The sequence below is a fragment of the Colletes gigas genome, unplaced genomic scaffold (assembly GCF_013123115.1).
Source record: "Colletes gigas isolate AHSC1104 unplaced genomic scaffold, ASM1312311v1 Colletes_gigas_Sc00021, whole genome shotgun sequence".
NCBI lineage: Eukaryota > Metazoa > Arthropoda > Insecta > Hymenoptera > Colletidae > Colletes > Colletes gigas.
In genome coordinates this window covers 1,447,877-1,473,584 of record NW_025106650.1, presented here as the reverse complement: position 1 = coordinate 1,473,584, position 25,708 = coordinate 1,447,877, and the positions used below count along the sequence as shown (strand labels likewise).

The 25,708-nt window shown below is 40.1% G+C and overlaps 1 protein-coding gene across 2 annotated transcripts in view; it reads left to right on the top strand.

Annotated features, from left to right (window-relative positions):
* Nucleotides 1-25,708, top strand: part of LOC122401002 (homeobox protein dve-1) — a 52,220-nt gene that overhangs the window by 8,014 nt on the left and 18,498 nt on the right. For both annotated transcript variants that reach the window (XM_043402851.1, XM_043402848.1), the window contains one exon: nt 5,795-6,065. In XM_043402851.1, coding sequence (XP_043258786.1) covers nt 5,795-6,065 — 271 coding nt within the window. The remainder of the gene's footprint in view (nt 1-5,794; nt 6,066-25,708) is intronic.

Genomic DNA, 25,708 nt, shown 5'->3' with positions numbered 1-25,708 from the left:
CACCCGGTAGATAAGCTGATCCGCCGATAAACGATGTCGAACTGCTGTTTACGATGCTAGCATTAATTCGTGGCGATGTTGCGTTTTGCATACGGGGGTCGAGTCTTTTTTCTACTTTTTGATTAGGTTTTCTTCGCGCCGTCAGCGATGCGTGGCCGCGTCGCGGTGCATAGACGGTCTCGAAATTGTTTTTCACTCTAATAGAAATTTGGAATTTAAACGTCACGTTCAGATTTGTAAAAAATGTATTTATTTTGATACGAAAAAGGTCGAATAATTATTTGACGTTCGAGGGAAACTTTCTTAAGAACCACCGACAAATTATAGTGTATTTATTTGTACCAAAGAAATTAAAACGATAGTGATGGGAATAAGCGTTAAATTTGCAAAAATTCAGTCGAGTAAATATTTTACAAGATTTCCAGTAGTTCCAGTGTTGATGTTTGAGTTCTCGTCGGAAGAAAATTTTATTTTAACGTCAGTTTCGATGCTCGAAATTGTACGGATGATCAGAAAACTTTATTTTCGCAAATCCGTTATCATGTTGTTGTAGAAAGTGTTATCGATGGTTGCGATCGTCTTTTTGGTAAATCGATATTAACGTATAAAGTCAGATCAATTTCTGATGCTTGTTGTACTGTGATGATAATACTTTATGTATATTGCACGTTTAAACATGTAAATTATAAAATATTCCAAGCTTTCTGTATTGTCTTCCACAAAAAAACGAGCAGGACTTTTATCGGGTTCGCAATATCGATGATTCGAAATAAAAAACTTTATACGTACTCTGTCCCAGAGTACAGATATCCGCAAAAAGTCCTGAAAATCGCGGTAGAAGAGAGTCCTGGGCATCCATAAAGTTTAATTGCTCGCAATAAACGTGCAATATCGAGACCAGCATCAAATTCCAAGATGCCTGCGAGGCAAGTGTTCAAAAGTGTTGGTGCAAAGATTAATATAAAGAAGGTGAATCGTGTTTTACAAATATGCAAAAGGATACATAGCATAAATCGTACCATTAGAAACTATTTTTAAACTTGTCATGTCTTATAAATCGATATCTATTCAATTTATCTCGATGGAATTTAAATTCGGATTTCCTGTCATTTTAACAAATTTATTTTCTTATCTAAATATTATGTAACAATTTTAGCCGTGTTTTGTAATCGTTGTTGGCCTGATAAATCCGTTGGCAATATATCTTCGACAAATGGCAATGAAACGTTTCTACTAATATTTAAACCTTCGATGCGTTGGATAAGATCAGCAATGATCATGCAGTTCCAAACAATCATGTCTTCCCTCAAGCAAAAAAAATATTCAAAGTAACCAAAAACTGTTCATTTCTCTCTCACTTGTTGCATAGTCAAGATATCACAGACAACACATGCTATTGGGCGAAGTTACCCTATAACTAAAATACAAACGATTCATATTTTCGCTGCTTAGGCCATAAAGCCACATCGAAGCTAAAGAATTTGCAAGTCGATGATAATCTCGTGCAACGTATAGAATTGAATTATTCCTCGTGAATTTCTAGTAATTTATTCCCAGGTAAAGGCGATTGTCGAAGTGGCCCTGTATAGAACATCGGAATAGTTGTAGCCGTGGTTTTTGCCGGTTCGAAAATAGCAGGAAAAGGAGAAGCAACGCGAGGAGCAGCTTCGCCGGCAGATCGGTGCATCCCCTTTTCGCATCGCGTCGAAGTTACCGCGATATCACTTGGGGCGTTAGCCGGATAAGCCGCTAACCCCATCCACCTGTTGCCCCTTCTTATGCGTTCCTGCTTGCAGGCTCGCGTTCATCCTCATTCCTCGCGTGGAAGCGAGCCAAGGACCCGTCATCCTCTTCCAATTCACGCTTACCTTAGGGCCACGGCTTCCTCCCATCGTCCGCTTCTTTATACGCCGGTGTCAGTATCCTCGTCCTCCTCCCTCGTCCGTCGCTCGATCCTCATCCTCGTCGTGCTTTCCTCTTCCACGTCCCCATACTCCGGTCGGTCCTCTTTCTTCGCCGCTGGTTCTCGCTCGCTGTTGCTCCCGAGCCTGGGTCTTCAGCAGTCTGACGTGTTTTTTGCGAGTGCATACCTTGAAGCAGCTCCCGAAACAGTAGCTGGTACCCCGGTACAGTCCGGACCAGTGAAAAAATCACCGACCCGAGCTCGATTCTCTCCGTGTCGATCGACGATCGTCGAATATTTCGGCCAAAATCCGCTCGTTATTCGGAGGTTAAATCGATCGTTTCGATGAAGGACACAAATCATTCTCTACGATTAAACAATCGACGATTCGATAAACGATTAACGAAGACCCCGAGAAATAAGTATACGCTAGAGACGAAAATGATTTAATTAACGAAATCGATGATTTATTTCTGTATCTTATTGATTACCAAATCGTATAAGTTTATAGGCAAATTACGTATACCTCTGTTAGTCGAAAATGTTTTGTTTGAAAATTGTACTTAGAAAAATAATAAATGCCTTTCTAGCGGAGGAGCTAGCCACGAGAATTAATCATTCCCGATCTAGACTAACTTTCATCGGAATGCATTTGGTACGGAACTGATAATGTGCGCGTTCGCGCATAATATTGGCATCAAAATGGAAACGCGTAGTGTTATTTATAGAAATGAATCGCTAAATACGGTGAAATCTTGATTATCCGAATTAATCCGTGGGCTAGATATTCGGATAATCCGGCGACGTTTTAACGCGAATAATGCTAATCTATTAATGACGTTATCGTACAATGTGACGTTCGTGAACGTCGAACTCTACAAAAATTCGATAATTGCCTTGTCTTACACTTTTGGCCACCCAATCCTGTTTAACTACCACGGCGCGTGTTTTGTTCGAAACAAATATCTTCGTAAAATTATCTTTTTTTGTATCGCGTGCCGCGTTTGAATCGTTTTTGGAATCATGAACGCTTTAGACCAGTATTATATAATCGAGATTTTAAAGAATAATTAAATTTCGTTTTATCATCTGTCGATTCTGTCATTTGATATTCATTTCATGTTTCTTATAATGAATATTATAAAACGATCGGCGTTAGAAAGCGAATGTTTTATTAAAAATAAAAAACAATCACATGGTAACGCGTTAAAATTATGATTAATTTTAAAATAATCATACGTATTGGTTGATTGTACAAAGAATCGCTGTATATGTATAAATTGAATGAATTCGATCCGAATAATTCGCTTGGGAACACGCAAACTCTTTAGAAATTATACGATTAAAAAGTGTTGACTTAAGTTTTTATCAGATCGTAGATTTTTCATGATTTCGCATAATCTTATCTAAAGCTGGATCTGTTAATCTAGAAAAAAGCAAAATACTATTCGCAATGAAGTAGCAAAATTTCATGATCTATATTTACAAGTACTTCATGGTCCGCGTTGCTTAATCAATTAATGGATATCATCGATTAATTTATACTTGAAATAATACGAAAATCTTTAATGTATCTATTGAAATCTCTATACCTCTCTATATTGAATAAACAATTTTAATATAAATATTTATTTTCAAGGATACTCGACAAGATCGATTTAAATGGATGCAAAGCTTGTTTTTTCCTTGCGTATTTATCAATAACAATATTTGGGGAAATATATATGAACTAAAATTAATTACTCAAAATAAATTTGGGATCAAATCATGAATTTCATGGCTCCTCAATGGAACCATACGAAGAAACCTTATTTCCCCACTAGTAAATCAAGTACCTTACTAAATCAAAACAGTTGCGAAATTAATTTGTACCGTGTCTTATTTTCATGTAATTTTGTGACCCGAATATATTTGGAGCGAGATAGACAGACGTGTGTTAAAAGGGGACAATAATGTTCGGTGTATCTAGGAAAAGGCTGTTGGCCAGTTCCACGGAAGCGTCATCGACGATCCAGTTTCCAGACGACGAAAACCGGCGCGGTGCATTTCGCACTTTGGTCGTGTAGTGTAGGATTGTCGCATTCTGGGCCCACTTGACCCTCGTTAACACCGTGAACGGCTTAGCCGTTAGTGTTAAGTTCAGTTCACTCATACATAAATCTAAGTCCGCGCTTATGTCTTAGCAGGCCGCTGTCGGAATTGAGCACGTGTTCAGATTTCATCGGCGACAACGCTTAGATCATCCGGCTCGTTCGATACGACCGAATCGTCGCAGATTCGACTATGTTCAGACAGTATAACGCTCATCGGTATTAACGATGAAATCATTACGTTGTTCTCTTTACGTCTATTCTTAAACGCGGACAATCGACTGGGAGATTCTACTTTATTTACTTGATTTCCTATTCCGCGCGGAGGATGATTGCCAACGGTCAGGGCCGAATTAAGGTTTTCGAGGCTTAAACAATTAGACATCTTCATTAGTAAGCATCGATGCTACAAAACTCTTAAATTATTTATTACTCGACAAAGACGTATCTTCAACGTCTATTATTTTCTTTCAAAGGTATGAAATCTTTGTACGTTTCACCGGCTGTTTGCCTTTGGCAATTTAACCTGACTTAGATCCTATCACTATTTCCTCTATTTCTATTCTTTTTTGTGGTTAAATATTCTTGCCTTCCCTTAAACCTTTTCAACCTACTTTCACTCTTACACTGTTTCTTTCCTCTCTTTCACGATTTCAGCCGATGCACACTTCGCTATTCACCATACCCAAGTCCGTATGACGTCTTTGCGGTTAATGTAACTGTAATTTCGATTAGTTTAGATATGCTGGCTAGTTAAATTAGAAATACTGACGTTGAGCACGTTTACGCGGAAACGTGTGCTTTCTTAAGAATCCTTCACGGTACTCTTTCCAGAATAATAAACACAATGGGGATTTTTATTCTTATTTTACTGCTCGTTCGTAAGACGCGAAAAACCGCGCGCGCGGTAATCTCCGCAGGAATAATACAAATCCAGGGTTGTCCTTAATCTGCACTGAAAATCCTTGACATACTTTGCATTTGGTAGTGAGGCGTACGCGGTTCTATTATAATTCATACGATGTTTTCTTGTTTTCCGTTGCTGGCGGCCAAAATAACACTTCGTATTGCTAGGTTATGGCGCGAATTATCCTTATTGTTCGCGAATAAAGAAGAACCATTTTCTTGAAGAAGTGAAACGTAGTATGTAAACATTGAAATATTATTTTAAAGTCGGTTGGCTTTAGTTTTTGACTTATTAAAAAAATATTTTCTATGTTACATATCATATTTTGAACATTTGAAATGAGTTAACATACAGGTAATGATTTTGAATTTCGTCTTGGATACCGTCTATCTCACGGCGGTTCGGATATTAATCTAACCTGACCTAACTTAATCCAACGATTATGTTAGATTAGGCTACGTTAAGTTAGATTAACATCCCGGTCGCCGGTGAGGTAATCACGCGAGCCGAAATTCAAAATTATTAAATGGATGAAATTTCACCTTGAATTATTATTCAAATTTTTTTTAAAACGTCAAAAGTGAACAACTTAAGGAACAAAGATTAATATTGAGAAAATTTATAAAAACCATGCAATTTTATTTAATTCCAATACTTCTGTTAGCTTGCATTCCAAATGTTGAGACATTTTGTCCACGCTAATTTCCACTTTTTTTTTGGTATAAATAACAAACAGACTGGGCGACTTATTTTATTCGTTGGTAATCTTGAGGCGCCTTATCCTCTTGTCTACGATTGTATGCGATATTTTGCAACCAGAAGACGAACGTCGCGTCCAATTGGGGAAAATTGCACGTATGAGGTGTATTAAATAAAATGTTGAAACTGTTACAGAGCCAAGCTTTGGCATTGACGCACAAGGCCTCTCCACCTTCGAGGCCTAGCAGCGTGTCCTCGTTACCGAGGAGCCCCCAGTCGCATCAATCCCAACAGTCCCAGCCGCAGAATACTGTTCAGCATCCGTCGGTGCATCCTCATCAATCCCAGACGACTCTGAGCGCGCCCCACACGCCATTTTCCGCGCACAATCAGCACCCGAAACAAGAAGCGAACACCAGCCCCAAGCAGGAAGGATTCGATCTCAGCAAGTCCGCCTCCAGCACGGGTGAGTTTCAACTTTTATTTTTCATCTTCTGTGACTCGATGAATATTAAATTGCCGGAACGAATGAAAGACGAGGGAATCGTTCCGCCATGCTCTTCGAACAACAGTCGATGCAAAACTGGAAAAAGGATCCAACCGATACGGCTGCTACAGACTCCCATATTTTCTCATTGTTTTTCTCTACAGAGTGTCAAACGAATATCAGATGGTCGATTAGACTTGTCCTCTTTGGTACGAACGAACGAAGAACCTAAGACCAATCGAGACGCATTAAAAAACTGAAATAAATATCGTCCAGGTCTGAACTCCGCCCGTTTCTTAAATCAAAGAATGAGAGCTTCTTAATTGCTACGAACATCAGGCGAACTATTATTCCAGCACGCAACAAGTGCCCGTGTTTCCAAAGATACGCGCATTAGCGCCGTTCGTTTAAACAAATCGTTTCGCCGGGATCTCGTCCCGCGTTCCAACGGACCCCTTTTTTTCTTTCTTCCGCTCGTTTTTCGTTTCACCTGCATTTTCCACGAGAACATTACTCGCCCCATTATCCCGAATCTCGTAGAATCGCTCACGTGTTTGTGCCCCCGGCCGTAAATCTTCGGCGCCGAGCGAATTAAGTCACCCTTACGATGTCGGGCCGTGCGAAAACAACTTTAACGTGTTTGCGTCATGAACCCGACTCGGGATTATCAACGCTCGGCAAATGCAGTCTAGATGACCCACCGATGTGTCACGCTGATGCATCCTGCAATAGCGATTCCAGCCGATTAAGGTAACGGTACCTAATTTCGACGACAACCCCGCGTTGACGCTTTCAATTTACTTCAATTTAACATTACGTTTACAAGATAGGGGTTCTCTTTTAATTGGTCATCTAGCAAATAATATTTATGAGTTTTGTAACGTTGTATGTAGAATCTGAACACTCTGACAGCTGCACGTTTTTCGTGAATCATGAATAAAGTCCTCTTTGGAAATTAATTTCAAGAAAACGAACGCAATTTCGAATATTCGCCTCTACGTAATATTTGTGCCTTAAAAAATTATTTCTTTTAATTAGGTGCGAGTATTTAAACATTTTATCATGGTTAAGGATCTCTTTCTGTTATTTGTACGCGTCGTTTGAGAACATTAAAAATAATCCGGCGACAGTGTTTGAAGAAGAGTGGAACCGTTAATGCACGGAACACACGAAACACAGACTTGGATTCCGTGTACGTAACGCGAGTTTCCGTCGAGGACGGCCAAGAGTCCGCGTGCGTAGACGCCGGAGGTCGCACGGAGGGGTCGTTAAAGCTCGTAAACGAGATAGACTATCGGCGGAATTTCCTTGATCCTCGATAATGCGGTGGAAACAATTTGCACGCGTCCATTTGCCAGGGCGAATGAAAACCAGAGTAAACGCGTGCGACTTCGAGACGTATCGATCTTGTTTGATCAAAATTTACCTACCATTTTTTACTTTTTCTGGATACTATCGAACACTACGTTTCCTCGTCCCATAAAAATCTCAATCTTTCATAAAAAAAATTCGTCTTACTCGCGTCGTAACACCGTGAAGAGCAAATGGAACGTAACGACAGATTTTTCCCACAGTTTCACCCGAGTAAAAAATTCTTTCCACGAGATTCTAACTTGAGAAACTACGATGAGTATTTGAAAGGTTCCCTGGTCTCTCGAACAAATAGAATTTGAATACTCGAGCATCGAACACCCTTTGTAAACATTCAACCGTTTCGTGGAAACGAGTTTGTTTCTAGAATTATCTGGAAGAAGATGACAGCGTCGAATTAAAAAAGGAAAATTGACTTGATTTTCGTCATAATGGTTGCATTGGAAATTTGGAAATTTAGATACATTTTGTTATAAAGGTATAACAACGCTGTAAGGTAAATTTTAATACGGATTCGACAACTGTTCGTTATCTTATTGGAGTTTCGATGGTCGTGACTTTATGGAAGAAAGCGACTAACGTCGACATGCAGGGAGCAAAAGTACATATTTGCCTCTCGAATTTCGAATGACGAAGGGGAAAGGAAGGCGAAGAGGTGAGAAGAGGCGGAGGCACGCACTTCCTAAATCTACGGATTCCGAAGGATTCTCCTTAAATCTTCCGCCCGTCAGGACTAATTCTCGACCTTGAGCACGCGGCTCCTTTTCCCGCCTCTCCGTCCCTCCTTATCTCGACCGTCCCTGTCGTCTTCGATTTTTTAAGACCCTCGAAATTCCGCGAAACCTTAAAATCGACGAGAAAAACTGTTCGCGTGCGACCAGCCAGAACAATTTCGTAACTAGCCGCTTCTGAAAGACACGACGATTATTTGGAGACGTTCGAGGACGTTTCAGAGAAATTTTTGTCCTTGGAAGCAGAAACTCATCCTTTGGGTACCGGTTCAAATACGAACCCTCCTCGAATTGTTAAACAATGAAAGACCAAGCAAAATTATACGTAGTAACGTTAATCATTGCTTTTTTAATATATTTTCACCTTAAGTTTGATGAAATATAAAATCGCGTATTTCGAAAGCAGAAATTTTCCTTTCTTTTTTGTGGAGACTCCCATCACAAAGATTTTGAAGCCGGAACGTTAATTAAAAAATGTTTTTGATTTTTGTAAATTTGTTTAAAGTGTCCATTGCCCTTGGACATAGAGAAAACGGGGGTTGGATTTGGAAAATCTTCTTCTCGGTTGCCTTGAAAGTACGACAATTGCGACTTAGGATAATGGGGTGGGTGTGCATGTGTTTCGGATTTACCTGTACGAGATTCGAGAGTCTCTGTGTGCCTGCATGTAAGGGGCGAGCACGAAGAGGGCAGGATATTGTGACCCTTACGAACTAATCCGGATTAAATTCGAATCCCTGACTATGCCAAGCGATCTGCGAACATGCAGTACACCGTCTTGCCAGCATACGATTGAACTCGTTACGACATTTAACCCTTTCTCCAACTCCGTTCGGATTGCTGCGGCCCTGGAAACCGAACTTCTGATCCTTTACGCTTTTGTTTGCCGTTCAGCAGATTTGAATCGCTCCGTTCGAGCGCCCCTAACGTTGCTTCGCAGTTAAGTTCACCGTATCGGAATAATTACAACTTTACACGACCTAATATTCAACAATTTCACAACAACAAGTAGCCTACTACACTGCAACCTATTAACCACAGCAAATAAAAAATAACAATTTCGTCCACTAGCGAAAATTTAAATTTTTATATTATAAATTACATCGACATTGCAATATTGCCGATGGATTATCGAGGCTTTCTTCGTGAAAATCAGCTCAACCATGACCTTTTTCGATTCAAATGTATTTATTAGACCGCGGATTTCACGTATTTATGACGTATGCAAATACGAAAAACGTATGCAAAACGTATGCAGAATACACGCACTTATGCAAAATGAAATATTGATCTGATTATATTAATTTATGAAATATTTCATACACGTCGTGTATTTGTTTCCATATTAACGTAACCATAGATTTAGAATATTCACAGATTATTTAATATTATTATATATCCTGATTTTATTCTGTTCAATTTTTTTTACGGCTCTTTCCATCTTTCTCGAACTTTTACTCTCTAAACCTACCACGACCGGCCAAATAACTGGTTGAACAATTTATATTTATTTGTAAAAAACTAAACAAAAATTGGCATCAAATTCTGGTTATAAACGATCTAACAACGCGTATTAAAAATAGTTAAATTTACACGCGCGCAGTTTCGAAACTATTTAAAATAGTTTTTGGTTTTTGTCGATTCGACTTTCCGTTTTGGAGATATCAGAGTTTATGTAAAGGGATAATTTTTTTAATTCGACAGTCTCTGTCTTCGTCTAACGTGTCGTCCTCTCTCTCGCACGTGAGTCGAGACACTGTTTACTATTGTCACGCGCGCGAGTTCATTCGCCTCGCGTCAGTGAAACGTAAACAAACGCTTGGGACTTGAAATTAAATTTCTCATATCTCCGGAACTAATAAAGCTATCGACTCGTACAAGCGCTCATTTTAAAGGGTATTTCATCCCCTATTCGATGAGCATATCAACTATTATTATTTATGTTGTCTTCTATCTTTATTTTCACATTTACTTTGACGCTACATACCCAAAGAGGTTTCAGCAATTCCTATTGATTATACGACTGGTCTACGACGAAGTTGGATTATAAAATTGTTTATATAATTGAAAATGAATAGTCCTGGTAGGAATGTATACATGAAGTGTCGGTAGGTTCTGTGTTAAGAATATCCTCCCTTCTCTGTTAGAGTCTAATCATAATCTATATGAGTTCCCCGAATTCGGGTTCAATCGAGAAAATTTAATTAGCACCGAGTCATGAAATCCCAATTTGGAACGTAATAGCGCAATCTTTTCCACGTAGAATAATAGTAGGAAGAACATGTGCGGCAACATGCTTGATGCATACTCGGAAGTTACACGAGGTATCTACGAAGTGCCTATCTATTTCGGTGATTGACAAGGAACTTATATCGTATTCAGTCAAGAATAGTAAAGCGATAACATGTATTGAATAATTATAAATAGAATTTCACGCGACACTATCTCTGCACAGCATTCCAAGTTTCTATTCTTCCGTGTAAATTTCTCACGCTCCTAATCTTCATCCTATAGACGATTCATTAAAAAAAAATATAAAGTAAACATAGAATGAAACTCGTTTAAAGTTCATCACTTACTAAACTTTTCTCTAACCTCGTTGCATGTCTTTCCTTTTTTGTTACATGCATTCTAGGAGTATCTGGAACAGGATTTATTTGATTTAAATTATTCTTGGGACAGAGCTTCGTGTCTGGTTCGCTATCAAAATTCTATAGGCCTGCTCGAACGGCACGTTCTCGGTGTTAAACTACGAAGTATCGTTGGCACCCGTCGCGACGACGAGCATCATTTATCTTTAACTCGGAACATAGCGGAACTTCAACATCCACTTGGAAAACACTTACGACTCGGTAAATGCGCATTGCACGCTTAGATTCGTGATGTCATCGGTATCATTAAGAACGCCTGACGGTTCGTTTAAAGCTAGCTTATTTGCGCTCGAAGAATCCAAGCTTTTCGAAAGGATTGTTCGAAACATCTCGGGGTTCGGCCCCCATATGGAAATCGCTAAACAGAATTTCCGCGAACGTTATACATTAATCGCATTAACGATACATTACCGGTGCCCACATACATTCTCCAAATGCGAAAGATCCGTTGATACAAACCGTTCCTTTAATCGAAAGAGACACAAACGCGTTAATAAACGTGCTCGCAGGATTAGCCTGCCTATAAATGGATCTTTCGAGATGCCTCGTTCGCGAACAATGCCCGCGTGAAAAGGAATATATGTACCCGCGATTAAATTATTTATCCGAAATTGCGATCTGTTCGGTTACGTTTCGTCGGGACCTATATTCGTCAAATTTAATCGAAATTGCCTGAAAATTCCCGCGAAATTCGGCCGGGTTTATCTGAACGATAAAGCGCTTTATTAGCACGGCGTATCGTTAACCCGACGAATCGGACGGTGGCGAAAACTTCGGAACGATATAGTTAGCAGAATAAATATAACAATCTGTTCAAGGGGGCTCCCGGATGAAAATGGATAAATACGTACCATTCTTTTTAAAGAAAAAATCGAGGTGCTGTATAAAAAGTGTCATCGGTAATTGGAACTTTTGTTTACCTTCTAAAGATATTAAGTTCTCCGTAATAAATATTCTAAACAAAAAAAAAATTGAATATTCGCTCGATCTGCGTTTAATGGTAATCCAGTATAAAATGGATATCGATGAGTTACGTTAGCAACAGGAAATATCGGTAGTTACCCATCGCAAAATGTTGTCCATCTTTATTTATCACCGTGGCAGTTTTTACGAGATGGCTGTATTTGTTCTACCGCGTACACTTTATCTGTGCAAAACGAACGAGAAATCTGGCCGGTGCACTTTCGTGCAGACCCTGGGCCGAACGGTGCACCGAATGTCGTCGAACACACAAGATACGCCAAGAGTGGAACACGGATAGCGCGAGCAGGGGCTGCGCGGCGTAGAGAGGTTCGGGGGTTAGGATTAGCTGAGTTGTATGCGTTGGATTTCCGATTTAGACGGCGGGCGGCGCACACTCGACCAATAATCCCGGATTAATCCCAGGTTCGGCTATGTACGTATACACGCGTACCGAATCACCAATGCACACATCTAGGACGACGCGTATCCTTTCGCAGAGCGAGTTATACCAGTACATTCGCGAGGAACGCGAAACGGAGAGTCCCGGTCAAACCGAGTGACTGAAACGTGCAGTTACTCACTTCAAACCGTTTACGACCGAAGTAAAAATTTTCACGAAATAACCTGGACACCGAACTATAGAAATAAAATCCTAACGTTTCTCATGGATTTTCATTTCGATTTGAACCACGCGTTCGTAGAATATTTTTAAACTTCATTGTGATGGCTAGGTTTCTTTGAAGAAGATATTCGTAGAGTAGACTGATTTGGTTGGAAAAACTGGTGGACTGAATATTCATTAGCAGGCAAACATTGTGGATCTAGAAAAGGACTAATTTTTTATATACATATATATGTATATGCAAAGATTTAAGCAAATTTCTTTTTTTAGTTGGGTATCAACCATCAAGTGCAGGTTATTAGCGACTCAGAGTCAAGTTTACAGTTTGATATGTTTAAAGAAGCTTCTATGTATTATGTTGCCTTCTTCTGAGACGGTTATAGTACTTTACATAGCACTACGTATGTTATGTTTTCGCGTTCGAAAGTGAATAATTTATATTAAAATTCCATGCGTGTGTCGAGGTGTGCTTCTTAGGGTGTATTTGAGGGAAATACTTTTTGTGAACGGTGTGAATCAACAAAGTTGAAAGTCCCCGTATGGTGTCCGAATATTAACGCAACTGTAGGTGCTCTTATGCACACACGCGTTCGCACTTGCGCGCACAGAGAGAGAAGTATGGTGGTGTGGCCGCGCGTCAGGACACGGGGTTGGAGAACCAGGCCGCGGCGCCAAAGGATTTGGCTACACGCACACAAAGCCGTCTGCGCGAAGCATACATCGATGCAACGGCCGAAGATAATCCCCACGAATATAGAACCTGGATAATCCCCGTGTAGGGTGGTATATACGCTCTCTGGATCGCGTATGCGTGCACACGTACCGACGCACACCTAACGCGGCCGCGGATGATGGTCCGTTCGTACAAAAGGGTGGCGCAGCGAACGTCGGGCGGGGGTGGATCAAGGGTGGCGGCTGAAAGGGGAGAGGACTATGGCAGAGCACACAAGGTTTAGAGGCTAAGCGGCTCATCCCCCAGGAAGCTTTACATCCCGTCCTGATACGTCGGGAATTCTACGGACGATTCGAAAGATATCCTCTTTGTGTGCGAGGTGGAGGCACGGATGTACACGGCCGCTTCGGTTTCAAGGGAAAATATTGGACGGCGCGAAAGAGTCACGACGCAATTCCGACGCCCGACGCCCGACGCCACGGCCGACGATCGTTGGTTTTGTGGTTTCTGTTTGTTTACACGCTACCCGGAAGCGCGATTCCGGGGTTTTTGCGGGCTCCTACGCTCCAACGGAAGCGACACGATCAACGAGGATCTAATAATAATCGAGGATCACTGCGATATCCTCTTGTTAAACAAATATTCATCAATTTTTTGATTCCGAGAAAGGAACATCGCTACTTAAATTTTGGCGCGAAGCGTCGAAGTGAAACCAACAACGACTGAAACGTGAAAGAGTTAAAGGGGTAGTTTGATATAGAATATTGATAAAATCGTATTTTTCTACGTTTACTCTTATTATTTAATATCTCAACCTATGTATTCACCAGTATACTAGTCAACATATTTACTCAAAATTTCCCAAAGAAAATTTTTAGCGGTGTAACAATAAACTCGTTTTATAGGAAAAGTATAATACTTTTCTCTACTTGCACCAGAAAAAGAGAGCAGGTCCTATTTTTATTCTTTGATACGGTTTCGAAAATCATACATTCGTACACAATATTTTTATAAACGACATTGAGCGATGCCGATGATTAAATTTCGAAATTACGGACGAGCGAACGCCGAAGTCTTTTCTATCAATAGTTTGTTTGCTCTGTCCATTCGACGTTGCATTGGATGCAACGTCGGGCAAAATTTAATCAAAGTAGTGATTGTCGATTACTGTTGAAACGGATAGTCGTCAATCGTTCACGACGATTAAAGATTATATTAATCGGTAATTGTTCACGACGATCGGCTATTGAATTAATCGTAAATTGTCTGCTACGATCGACGATCAAATTGATCATTCGTTTCTCTGGCGCTTCGAGAAGTATAACAATTCCGACTGATTCAATTTTTAGTTAATAAAATTAATCGTAAATTAATTTATTCGTCAACCGTGAGGGTCTTAGTTGCTGCTGACGTTTCTTACGTCGAATATAAATTAGAAACGAAAGCTTGTAATTGATGGAATTATTACTCAGGGTAAAGAGTGTTGATTTGCAAGAAAATTCATAAGAGACTAACCGGTTTGCAAGAGGAAACGTTCAGAGTGTTGGAATATCCGGTAACTCCGGTGCAGGTAAAGTCGTCGCGTATCGTTATAGAAGGCATCAACTGGCGCCAGATTCGTTGTCCGCCTTTACGACTTAATTGTAGACGCGGTTGAAGACGATTGTGATAGCAAAGCACATTAGGCGAAGAGACGAAACAAAGGATGTGCAACATAAAAGAATACAGAGCTGCTCTAGATTATCTGATTCAAGAATACAATGACAATTTTACCGATTTTGTGAACCATAACATCACGATAAAACTAAATCTATTCAATTACATCTGGTCGACGGTGAATCGAAACATAAGTGTACTACTTAATTCAATCATTAAACTTATTTTCTATTATAATTAAAATAGAAAATATAAGTAGCAACGCTATTGTTATATTTAAAAGAGAATAATTAAGAATTTCTGCGTGGCAAAAATGTTCGCGATTTAATTGGTACCGTTTGCAGATAAAACTCAAATATTTATAAAACCTTATTTCTCCGGCGGAACAATCTCCCTTGGCGCATTAACTCATGGAGTCCCATATGGATTTTATCACCAACGTTTCTCTTCTCGCAGAAGAAAAATACGAGAATACGTTCGCGAAGGCCCTCCAGTCTGTGGCCATAATCTTAATCCTAGATTAAATGATCTGGGTTTTGTATAATCCCGCCATTTTGTCCCTGAAACGAATCTCGGGATTAGAGAGTCTAAAACCTCGCAGTCGTACCACGATGATAAATCCATGGATCGTATGTATTTATCATCGAAATGCGTAATCTTGAATACATAGTAATAAACGACACATAGAAAGTTTACTGGCCTTGATTCTCTAAACGGCACTTCGGTTCGTCGCCAGTTACTGTGCGATTTTCAATAAAAAAAACAGATAAACTATCATTTTCAAGGTTCGATATAAACGTTCCCGTCGACAAAAAATACATTGATACGTAAAATAGTATTAATTTCTGTAGAGTCAAATATTTTCGAAATTGCACGAGGGAATTACACCTAATTTATTATTTAAAAATAATCGAACAAATTTTCATTTAAGCCCTTGAGTGCCCGATCGTAACATTTTCTAAACTCCTGTTTATTTTCTGTATGTTGTGTTAAACTATATACTTTATCAAACAGGAAAAAATCTTTTTTACTAAAATAAACATTTGTCCAAAGTTACGAAGCCCTATAAGTAGAACATTGGCACCTAAAATAATATTAAATCGTTCGTAAGCTTTTACAAATATTCTTTCCGATGAAAAATTATAATAACGCAAGACTTTGAGAAAAATTTGAATAGCGGTAAAAAATGTTTCTCGGAATGTTGTGTTAGGTTAACCCATAAATGGATTAAACTAATAATTGTTTAATACATATCAAAGTAATTATCCCATTAGTTCATTATTTTTTAAATGCTTTAAAGGAATGTTAATTTCCATTTACCAATTTGGTAAAAAAATCAACATCGAATAAATTGAGATTGAGAGTCCACTTAAGGGTTAATATAATAATTAGAATATTGGCACCTCAGTGAGCGTACTGTTTGTGGTTTCTTCGTACGAATCACAAGTTTTGCGACGTTCCTCGAGCATTGGCCGCAATAAATATTTGTCAATTTTCGAGGAAACATGAGCACGCTTGCCATGTGTTCGGAAACTTCTCGACAAATTGTTGCGGCGAGTTTCTCGTGTCAGGATAACAGAACTAGCGCGTGGATACAGTCACGTGGAGGTCCTTCTTGGCGCGTATCTTTGCAGGAGCCGTTCCTCCAGCCTGTTGCGTCTGACGTCAACAAAAATGACGAACGGTTAGGGTTTAAGATTCCATGTCTGGACGTTAGCACAGTTCCCATAGGAAATGGATGAACGACCCTGTCCGTCGATGGATTTCGCGGATATTCGAGTAATCTCCAATGCGAGAATTGGGATAAACAGCGGACATGGACATCAGGCTCGTAGGAGTAGCGAAAGTAGGTTTCGCTAGTCGCGACTTCGCGGAATATGAAGGCCTGATCCTCGCGAATTTCCAGGCTTCCAGACGTGCCTGTCATCTTGGAACGCAGGAGCGCTCGTCCTGCGATCCTTGTTCTGCGATCCTAATGCTCAAGGGTCATTCCCTACCCTTTTTTTCCCTTCTGAAACTTCTGCAAGACCTAGGCAAACGTCAGCAAAGAAAGTGCTCCCCATTTGTTTGACTTTCAACGTTTCCCCAAACTTGGGTCCTCTCCCCTTTCACGTTATACACGTACGATCTTTGTCGACTCGATCTATGGATCTGCCACTCTTTTTTTTAGCACTGATGTTTGTTTTCTCGTTTCCGATTATTTGCTGGCGGGAGGGCACCAAGATTATATTTTTGCTCTTGTTGTTAAGTTGAATGTGAATGGTTAATATGCTTCTTTTTTTAGTGGATTTGATAGGGTCTGAATTATTATACATTCATGTATGGTTTATAGATTATTGTATAGATTGCGCTAATCTTGGCAGTTGCTGTTTTATACATGCTTCAGAGTGGATTAAGTTTTGACAGAACATATGAATGTGTTTGATTTGGCAGACGTTAGACAGACACAACTTTAGGAAAGATACGTTTTTAAGATAACCTCATGGACCCCAGTTATTCCTGGCTAGTCCTTTGATGACGTTTAGTTTTTTCAAGCACGAATCCTTCGAGTATCTCATAAGTGAGGTCCAAGTTATTGTCTAGTACGAGTCCAAAGAGTTTTTCTGTATCTTTCTTCTGTTTAATCTCTTCAATCTTAATTATTTTTTCAAGTAGTTTACACACATTGTTGGTCAGTCCTATTCACTTGTTCGTATTCCTGTTGTTTTGAACGCACAGGCGCGCTTCCAAGCTTTCCACACACCTGTATCGATCGAAGTCTAATAATTTGTAGGCCTACTAGACGTCCCTTGTACGAGGCGCGCATAAGCTACTAGGAACTATCCCGTCCTTATTCTTGGTAGCCCGAGGTATCCTTTCATAGCCGAAAAATATGTAAATGAGTCCTTTATTCGATACCTGGCACCTTATTTTCGTGGACGGGGTTGTAGAAGAGACGGGTAGGTGTGTTGGCCCCGTGTCCTGTTCAGATTCGCATAATGCTTATCAAGGGTGCCAAGGACCACGCTCCAAGCCTTATAGCACCTTTTGTTTCCTTGCAAAATTTTATATATCCTTTGATATTACTTATTTAATAATTGTAAGTCTTTTCGTTCAATCTTACGCTCTCTCATAAACGACTTTTAACATTTCTTGATAAAGTAACAAAACCAAAACCAAAAAGAAAATAACGTATCTATGTGTAACCCCCTTCCCCCTCTTGTACTCAGAAAATAGTTCGTGACCCAAATAAGGGCTTTTGTAGAACCCTGACGACCAGGATAGCAGGATCGCAGGACGTCTCGTCTTTACGCACGGGCTTCGCTACGCACCCTACAAGCTCTCTCTTTCTTTCTGCTTTCGATACTGTATTTATTCTTCTTCCTCTCTGTGGATAAATCCCTACGGATCATACGAATCGTGTTTCGTTGTTCTCCTAATTATTTGCACATCAAAATGTTAATAATCGTCGGGATTTCCTATCGGTAGAATTTTAACATTACTACATGCGGATTAAAAGTCATTTTATCGAATAAATCATGAAGACATTGGAGTATCTCATTTTTCCAATATTATATTACGAAACATGTTTTATTCGACGAACGATAACAATATTGGAGAGCATCGTTGTATTTTAATAAGTATATTTTATTGATGATGAGGCTCGCAACAGCACGCACTGACATCTAATTAAATACCCCGTTTCTGACATACGCCTAATCCTGCTCTAAATAATCTGCTGGATTATATGTATAATCCCGTCATTTAATACTTAGACTCACTAATCCTTGAAGCGTCTTTAGCAAGCAAAACGTTAAGATTGTATAATCGTGGGGATTATTTAATCCAAGATTAGCGGAGGAACAGTCGAAATTATCACACAAACTATTTTTTCTCATATCTCTGGCTATACAACGTCTCAAGTTGTATCGACAATGTTTTAATCGATGGTTCTTACGGTTTTCGATTCAATATCAATTTAAATCTTCGTGTTACAATAATGCTTGGTGGATTTCTTCGGTAAATTTGATCAATGTACTTTGGCAAAAAGCAAAGATAAGAAGAAAGTATAAATAAGTTTCCTGACATTAATTCCGACAGACTGGTAAGAAACAACGTGATCCAGTTAGGGTTAGGCTGAGATAAGTAACGATAGTAATGAGTAATATCGTTTATCATCCCTCTATTTTCCAACGAATCAATAATTCTCACGTAAATCCATCGTTTGTTTACAATCTTCCTAACATTTGCAAGTGTCGTTGCTAAGTGCATTGCTATCTAACTCAAAATAGTCCGATTCGGGTCGCGTTTGCAGCCGTCTTTATCAAGACCTCGATAAATAATGAAGAAGATGAAAACCCTGAAAACTATAAAAAGATAAGCGTAAACTCGCGTCGAATATAAGTGACTCAAGTAATTTCCAACAAGTGGAGGGATAACGTGAACTCGCTAGAACATCGACGACCTTAAAAAATCTCCGTCAAAAGATTTACCATAATCGTTCTACGATTCTCTTGGAACCATGCGTTGGATTAGTCGTATCAGCGAAGGTCTACCTACGAGTTTGGCCGATCGTCCTTCGCGTTGGTCTTTTTCTCGAGAAAGGCGGTAAAACGCTACGAGCAAGCCTCCAGTAAACCTCCACCGTGTATGGGTCGCTTATGAATGACCTTCAGACTTTCGAGGACCTTTGGCATAAGCTGGTGGTTCCTTGTCAATCCTTCCCGACGATCCTACTCTCCTGGGATAGAGAGGTCACACGGTCGCCTTACCTACATTCCCGTGCGATAAGGCGGGAAATCCAACAGAAATGGCGCCGTCCACCACAGGCGCGAGAATAAACGGTGCGTTCGAACTCGTGTACGCACGTCCCTACACCAAGTTGGTGGCGATTCAGAGGGGTTGTACGTAGAGGAGATTATCAGGGTTACAGAACACCCGAGGATCTCTTCAGATCCTTCCGGACCGGTTGATGCAGGTCAGTACCCACTTGCGTTGAGTAGGACAAAGAAGGGTATCCATACGGTTCTGATGACGATACTCCTGGTAAATCTAGATAAATTCGTGGAAACGTGATCCCCCGTACCCTTGCGTCGATAACTTTTTCTAACTCCCTTCGCTCCCTTGCTAAACAAACAACTGCACTTACGTCGATAAGGTACCCGTGGATATCCTCTTATACATTAGTAGAAGTCTCAGTTTGAATCATTGAGTTTGGATTCTTCGGATGTTTGAAAACTTTTAACTACGTTTCATGGATTGATTGTGATTATAGAAACACAGTCACCTGTCGAATGTGGAAAAGAACAGCGAGTAAAAGAGAAGAACTTTCTGGCGTGTCAATGGTGGGAATGAACACTGAGCTTTTATGCTGTAGATCAATCTGATCATATATCCAACGTTTACTGTGCAATATAAATTTCGCCCACTTGAGTAAATACGTTCCAAAGAATAATTAAACTCTGCATATGTATATTTGTGACTAGAATTTAGTTTCTTTCCAAATAGGAACAGGGTTACGATTATCGTACATTTCGAAGTTAGAACCTTTATCAACGAGACTTAAATAAATTGATCGAATCCGCGAAAATAACCATGGAGATAGAGGATGCGAACGATTCCTTTAACGCTCATAGACTCCTGATAATAAAACCCCTTATACTCCGTCTAAATCCAGGATGATCCTGCGTGTTCTTCGGCGCGATCCTTCGGGCGATGTAGGACGACGCTGCGATTCCTGCGTATAGAATCCTGGTACGGAAAGCCCTTTGATTCCAACCGAAACAGGATACCGACCAACCAACCTGCCGCCGTAGCTTTTCGGTTTCTTTTATACTTTCCTGCTGACTTAAGGATTCGCTTATCCTTAAAAGCCTACGGGGCGAGTCCTGCTACCAGCCCGTTTCATTTTCTCCCATACATTTAAATTCCTTTTGAGGAGAGTTCGCTGGGATACAGGAAAATTGTATTATTCAATTTTCCGATGACTTTCGCGCACGATATTTCGTTTCTTCTTCGTTGCGCGCGATGTTTACGCCGGACGTTTATCGAAAAATCGAGATCGGTCGAAGGAATTCGCGCGACGCTCGGGACCGATCGCGTAACGTTTTCCGCGTTCAAAGTGTGCAAAACCGTAATAAATTCGCGGGTCGTCGCTCGCAAATAAGTCGACTCTTCCTCGAATTAATCCCTGATCCTCGGGGCAGGACGAAATAATCTGAGATTAAGGCTCGTCCTGCGACATGCACGAGCAAACGAAGCGCGTTCGTACGTAGCGAAATAAAAAGAGGCGCAAAGATGGCGTCGAAAAGGCCGGGGGTAAAAAAGAAGCACGGAACACGATCTTAACTTCGTCTAACCCGGGGAATCGCCACAAATCTCGATCTTCCTGCTCAGCCTCTAGCAGGGAGAAAGGGCGAAAGGGAAAAGGATACAATTTCCCTGGGTCGACCTGGTTAAGATTCATAATTTACGATCTTCGGAATAATCCGCGGCGCAGAATGGACGGCGAAGGCAGAGGGAGAGGGCGCAGAGAACGGAAGGGAGGAAAAAGCGTGTGTATGAAAAAAGAGAGCGGAGGTAGGACTTATCCTTTGATCCAGGATTTATTTAACTACGGTCCCAGCGCGAGCTTATCCCGGGGGAGGTTTTAGCCATCGAGGGGCCACGCTATTGATTTTTAGCTCAAGGATTAAAAGCGCACTTCCGTGGTGCTGTGTGCAGGTCCGCGTCCGTGCGCCCCGTACGTGTGCGCGTTGCAAAATAATCACGGACGTACGTGTAAAAAGTAACGCAAGTATGTACACGGGCACCGGTGTTTCAAGTGTCCATTATAAAAGCGCGATTCCTGCCGATACAGGGGGATGAGGATAATTTCGCGATACGACGACATTCCTTCTTACCGTTTTAGAAACGTAAAATTTATCACCGCGAGAGAAACGCGATATTATTGGAATCTTAGCAAGAACACTGATCGCTCAAGTTTGTTACGTTTTAAATCGACATCGAGAAAATTTCGCAACAACCACGCCAGAGGTTCTTCGCGTAGTGTGTCTGTTCCGTTTGGTGTCGACGAGTGCGTTATCTGGCTGGCGATTCCTCGTCGTGTGGAGCGCGTGCGGCTGAAAGTGCAACGAACGGCGCATCGGATATCCGAAAGCCGGCGACGCAACGCGCACGAAGGGGGTTGATAAAAAAGTCGCGGCTTACGAGAAGTGCATGGACGACGAACCGATCGACGGCTTTAGGAATATACTGGCCAGTTATCTTCACGGGTCACCGGCCACGGCTGCCGGCTTAATCTTCGTGCCGCGTCGCCCGAGAAGAGGAACATTACGAAGAAGACGCAGAAGAAGAAGAAGGGTCGACACTTATCTTTATCCGAGCGGCTAACAACTGTTGAGTGCCGCTCGGCTTCTTCGCTTTGCCCGTCCGATTAGCCGCTATGTTTTAATCGATGCCTCCAGTCCTATCGATCTTTAACCCCTTGCGGTCCTACGTCGACCTGCACAACACGTCGTATTTCGTACGGATCCAGCGTACAATTTCTTCACTATCGTTACATACTGCGTGACCCAGATTCTTCCCCGCAAAACATTGCCAGTATATTTTACGAGCAAAATTGAGAAAATAATGGTATACGAGAAAACTTTATTGAGAAATTGTAAAAAAAATGCGAAACGAAATATTTGTATCAATTTCTATATGAATACATTTTAAAATTATCGATTTCGTTGTTTAATGAAATTTAGAAAACTTTAATAATACGTTGAATGAATTTTTCGAAAATTGAAAATTGAATTTGTAAAAGATACTTTTTGTTTGAATTATTGTTTCCAAGCAACAAAAATGTTGGTTTACGCTGTAGTCTATATATTTTTAAATAATTACGTGTCCATTATGTAAATATGTGCACATTTTTTTCATGGATGAGCAATAAATGAATAAATTATGTTTTAAATAAAAGGTATTACGTATTTTCAGCTTTGATTACCCCCTAATGAGCTACTGTACCTTTTGCGAATCGAGTGAAGGAAAGAAATTTTGTGCAAAAATTGAGGATACATTTATCGCGGTTCTGTCTTACGTATGTGTGGAATTTACGTTATACGCTTAAAAGTGCTTTATTATAGTAATCCTTTAATGCCAACGAGTGTCCTGCTTTTTCAACGTCGCTACGTACTGGAAGATATAATTTAAAATTGTAGCACCCTTCTGATAGCTAATTTTCTCATTTTCTATCATTCCATTTCCAACTTCTTTCAACTCTAACCCTTCAACTCACACTTTCCAATTCTTACCTAAATCAAAACAAACAAGCTGTTCAATCTTTAGTGCAGATTGAATTTTCTCAAGTTTGATGAAACATTTGACTTGGTTTGAACTCCGGAGTCGTCAAACGGCTCCACGCCGGACACAACTTGGCAAATATTTTCTTTTAAAAATTTATGGCCTTTTGTTCGAGCAGCATCGATCGTGGAGGAAACGATGCGGTCGGTTTGGTTGTAAAAATTCTTCCAGGACGAAAGTTACGCCCGCGGCGACGGTCAGGTGCGGAATCGCGAACGGCTATATGCGTCAGCGAATAATATGTGCGTCCCTGCGAGCACGAGCTGTGTAAATCGTATTAGGGATTATTGCACGATCAAAAATATCCCCGTAGGATTATCCCCGAAGGTGGGAGCGGTGTGTGAGTGGCATTAACTCCAGTGTGTACCATGATGCGTGTAGGTATACACCGATCCCCCCTACCCCTTCGCTCTTTCTCTTTTCATCGTATCTCGGGCCAAGTCTCCCCGTGTATCGGTGGGCTCGCGTTTGTGTGAGCTTGCCCCCACGTTAGCCTCTGCGAAAATCCACGCCTCTGCATCCTGTTTTCGATTTATCTTTCTCCTCTTTCAGACTCGCAACGGGGCAGGTGATGTCATCGATGGGTGCCCCTTGGTCTTTTCGGTAATCACCGTTGAAATGTTTATTCTTGGACGTCTATTGGGTTAGGTGGGCCTAGGTAAAGGCGAGTTTCTAGGACGGACGGATCAACGAATTTATCGGGCATTCTGGAGCACGTTAACGCAGTCGTTTCTACATATGTTACCAATTGTAATCTTTTCTAAAAAACGATAGGATGTAATAGATAAATCGAAGAAACGAACGATAAGAAATTAACACTAGATAAAACACTAAATCCCATACTTGGAGTTAGAGAACTCGTAAATATTATTTGTCAACAATTTGTATTGAATTTTGTCGGTGCAATGATATAAACCTGTATCTGGCCATGAACGTTGACGGCTTTCAATAAAAATCAATGGAATAGATGGGCCTAGGTAAAGGCGAGTTTCCAGGACGGACGGATCAACGAATTTATCAGGCATTCTGGAGCACGTTAACGCAGTCGTTTCTACATACGTTACCAACTGTAATCTTTTTTAAAAAACGATAGGATGTAATAGATAAATCGAAGAAACGAACCATAAGAAATCGACACTAGATAAAACACTAAATCCCATACTTGGAGTTAGTGAACTCGTAAATACTATTTGTCAACAATTTCTATTGAATTTTGTCGATGCAATGATATGAACCTGTATCTGACCATGAACGTGACGGCTTTCAATAAAAATCTAGTGTTAATGTATGATTTGTGTATATAATTTACAGCCCTGATGTTGATGAAAGAAACATTTAAAGCTTCTGAATGGAATTAATAAATCAACCGCGAGTTTTTGACAGGTATCCTCGTGAAAGGGAAAATTTCATTTCTTTTGAAGTCTTCTTACCGCGATGTAAGAACAATCCGAGTCGGATTAGATAGAAAGAAAAGGAAGCTCCGTCGGTCTTGGCGTGAGCCGAATTTGAGAATTCGCTCCCTTTTTAATTATCCCGAGGCGGAGTTGCGGCGCTTCATTGTACATTTATTACAGCTGCGACCAAAGCCTTAATGTTCTAAGGCTCTTATAAATATAGATGTAAGGCGGCATCGAGCTCGCTGCTGCACCGTCGATGACTTTCAACTGTATGTATTTTTAATAGGATTTGTTAACTGGTCTTGCTCCGCGTCGCGGCGCGCACGGACGAACGAATAATGCTTTGCATGCAATCCGCGCGAAGTCACAAAGAGTTCCACGACTCGAAAGTAGGACTGGGGACCATTCGAGTAATTTAATATTCGAATGTTTTATAGGTATTCCGATAATACGAATAAACTTCGAATACTTACAGATTCGCTCGCACGAGATTATAATATTTATTTATCCGGCGAATACAGTCACATTTTTCTTTCCTTTGGAGTCACAAATTTTTTTTATATAAAATATCCTTTGATTCTCTCGTCAAAAATAAACTGAACTTTTTTTAAAAACTATGTTTTCATTTCTTAAAGAGCAACAATTCGGTGCTACTATAAACGACTAATTTAAAAAAAAGATTGATATTTTCGATACCTGTGATTTTAAGAACTGAGTACTGAGAACTGAATAATTGCAATGCAAAAAACTGTATTTCATATAAAACTTAAATTTCAAAGCACTATAAAACAGTTTTATAAAAATAAATAATGTTGAAAGAGATGTGTTTTTTCTAAAGATGTAACGATGCAATTTTGTAGTTTTATTCGCTACCAAGTTGGATAAAAAAAGAAACGTCAGTTCGTTCTTTTATTCGCCAATTTCGTCAATTCTTATTAATCGCCATTTAATTCTTCCGACGAACGTCAATTGATACTCTTAGAATCACTGTACGAGTGATTGATAATTCATCTTTCGAATTGGATCACCATTTCCTCTTTATCATCGTCTATATTTACATATAAATGGAACCAAACAATTATTTAATTATCTGTTTCTCCTGTTTAAATATATAATTACATATTTTCGTTCTCGAATAGGGCCTTCGAAACGTTTAAAATAAATTTAAAAATCTGTTTAGAATTACATTTTTTAACACTAACTGGAAGTCACGGATCCAAAAATTGTTTA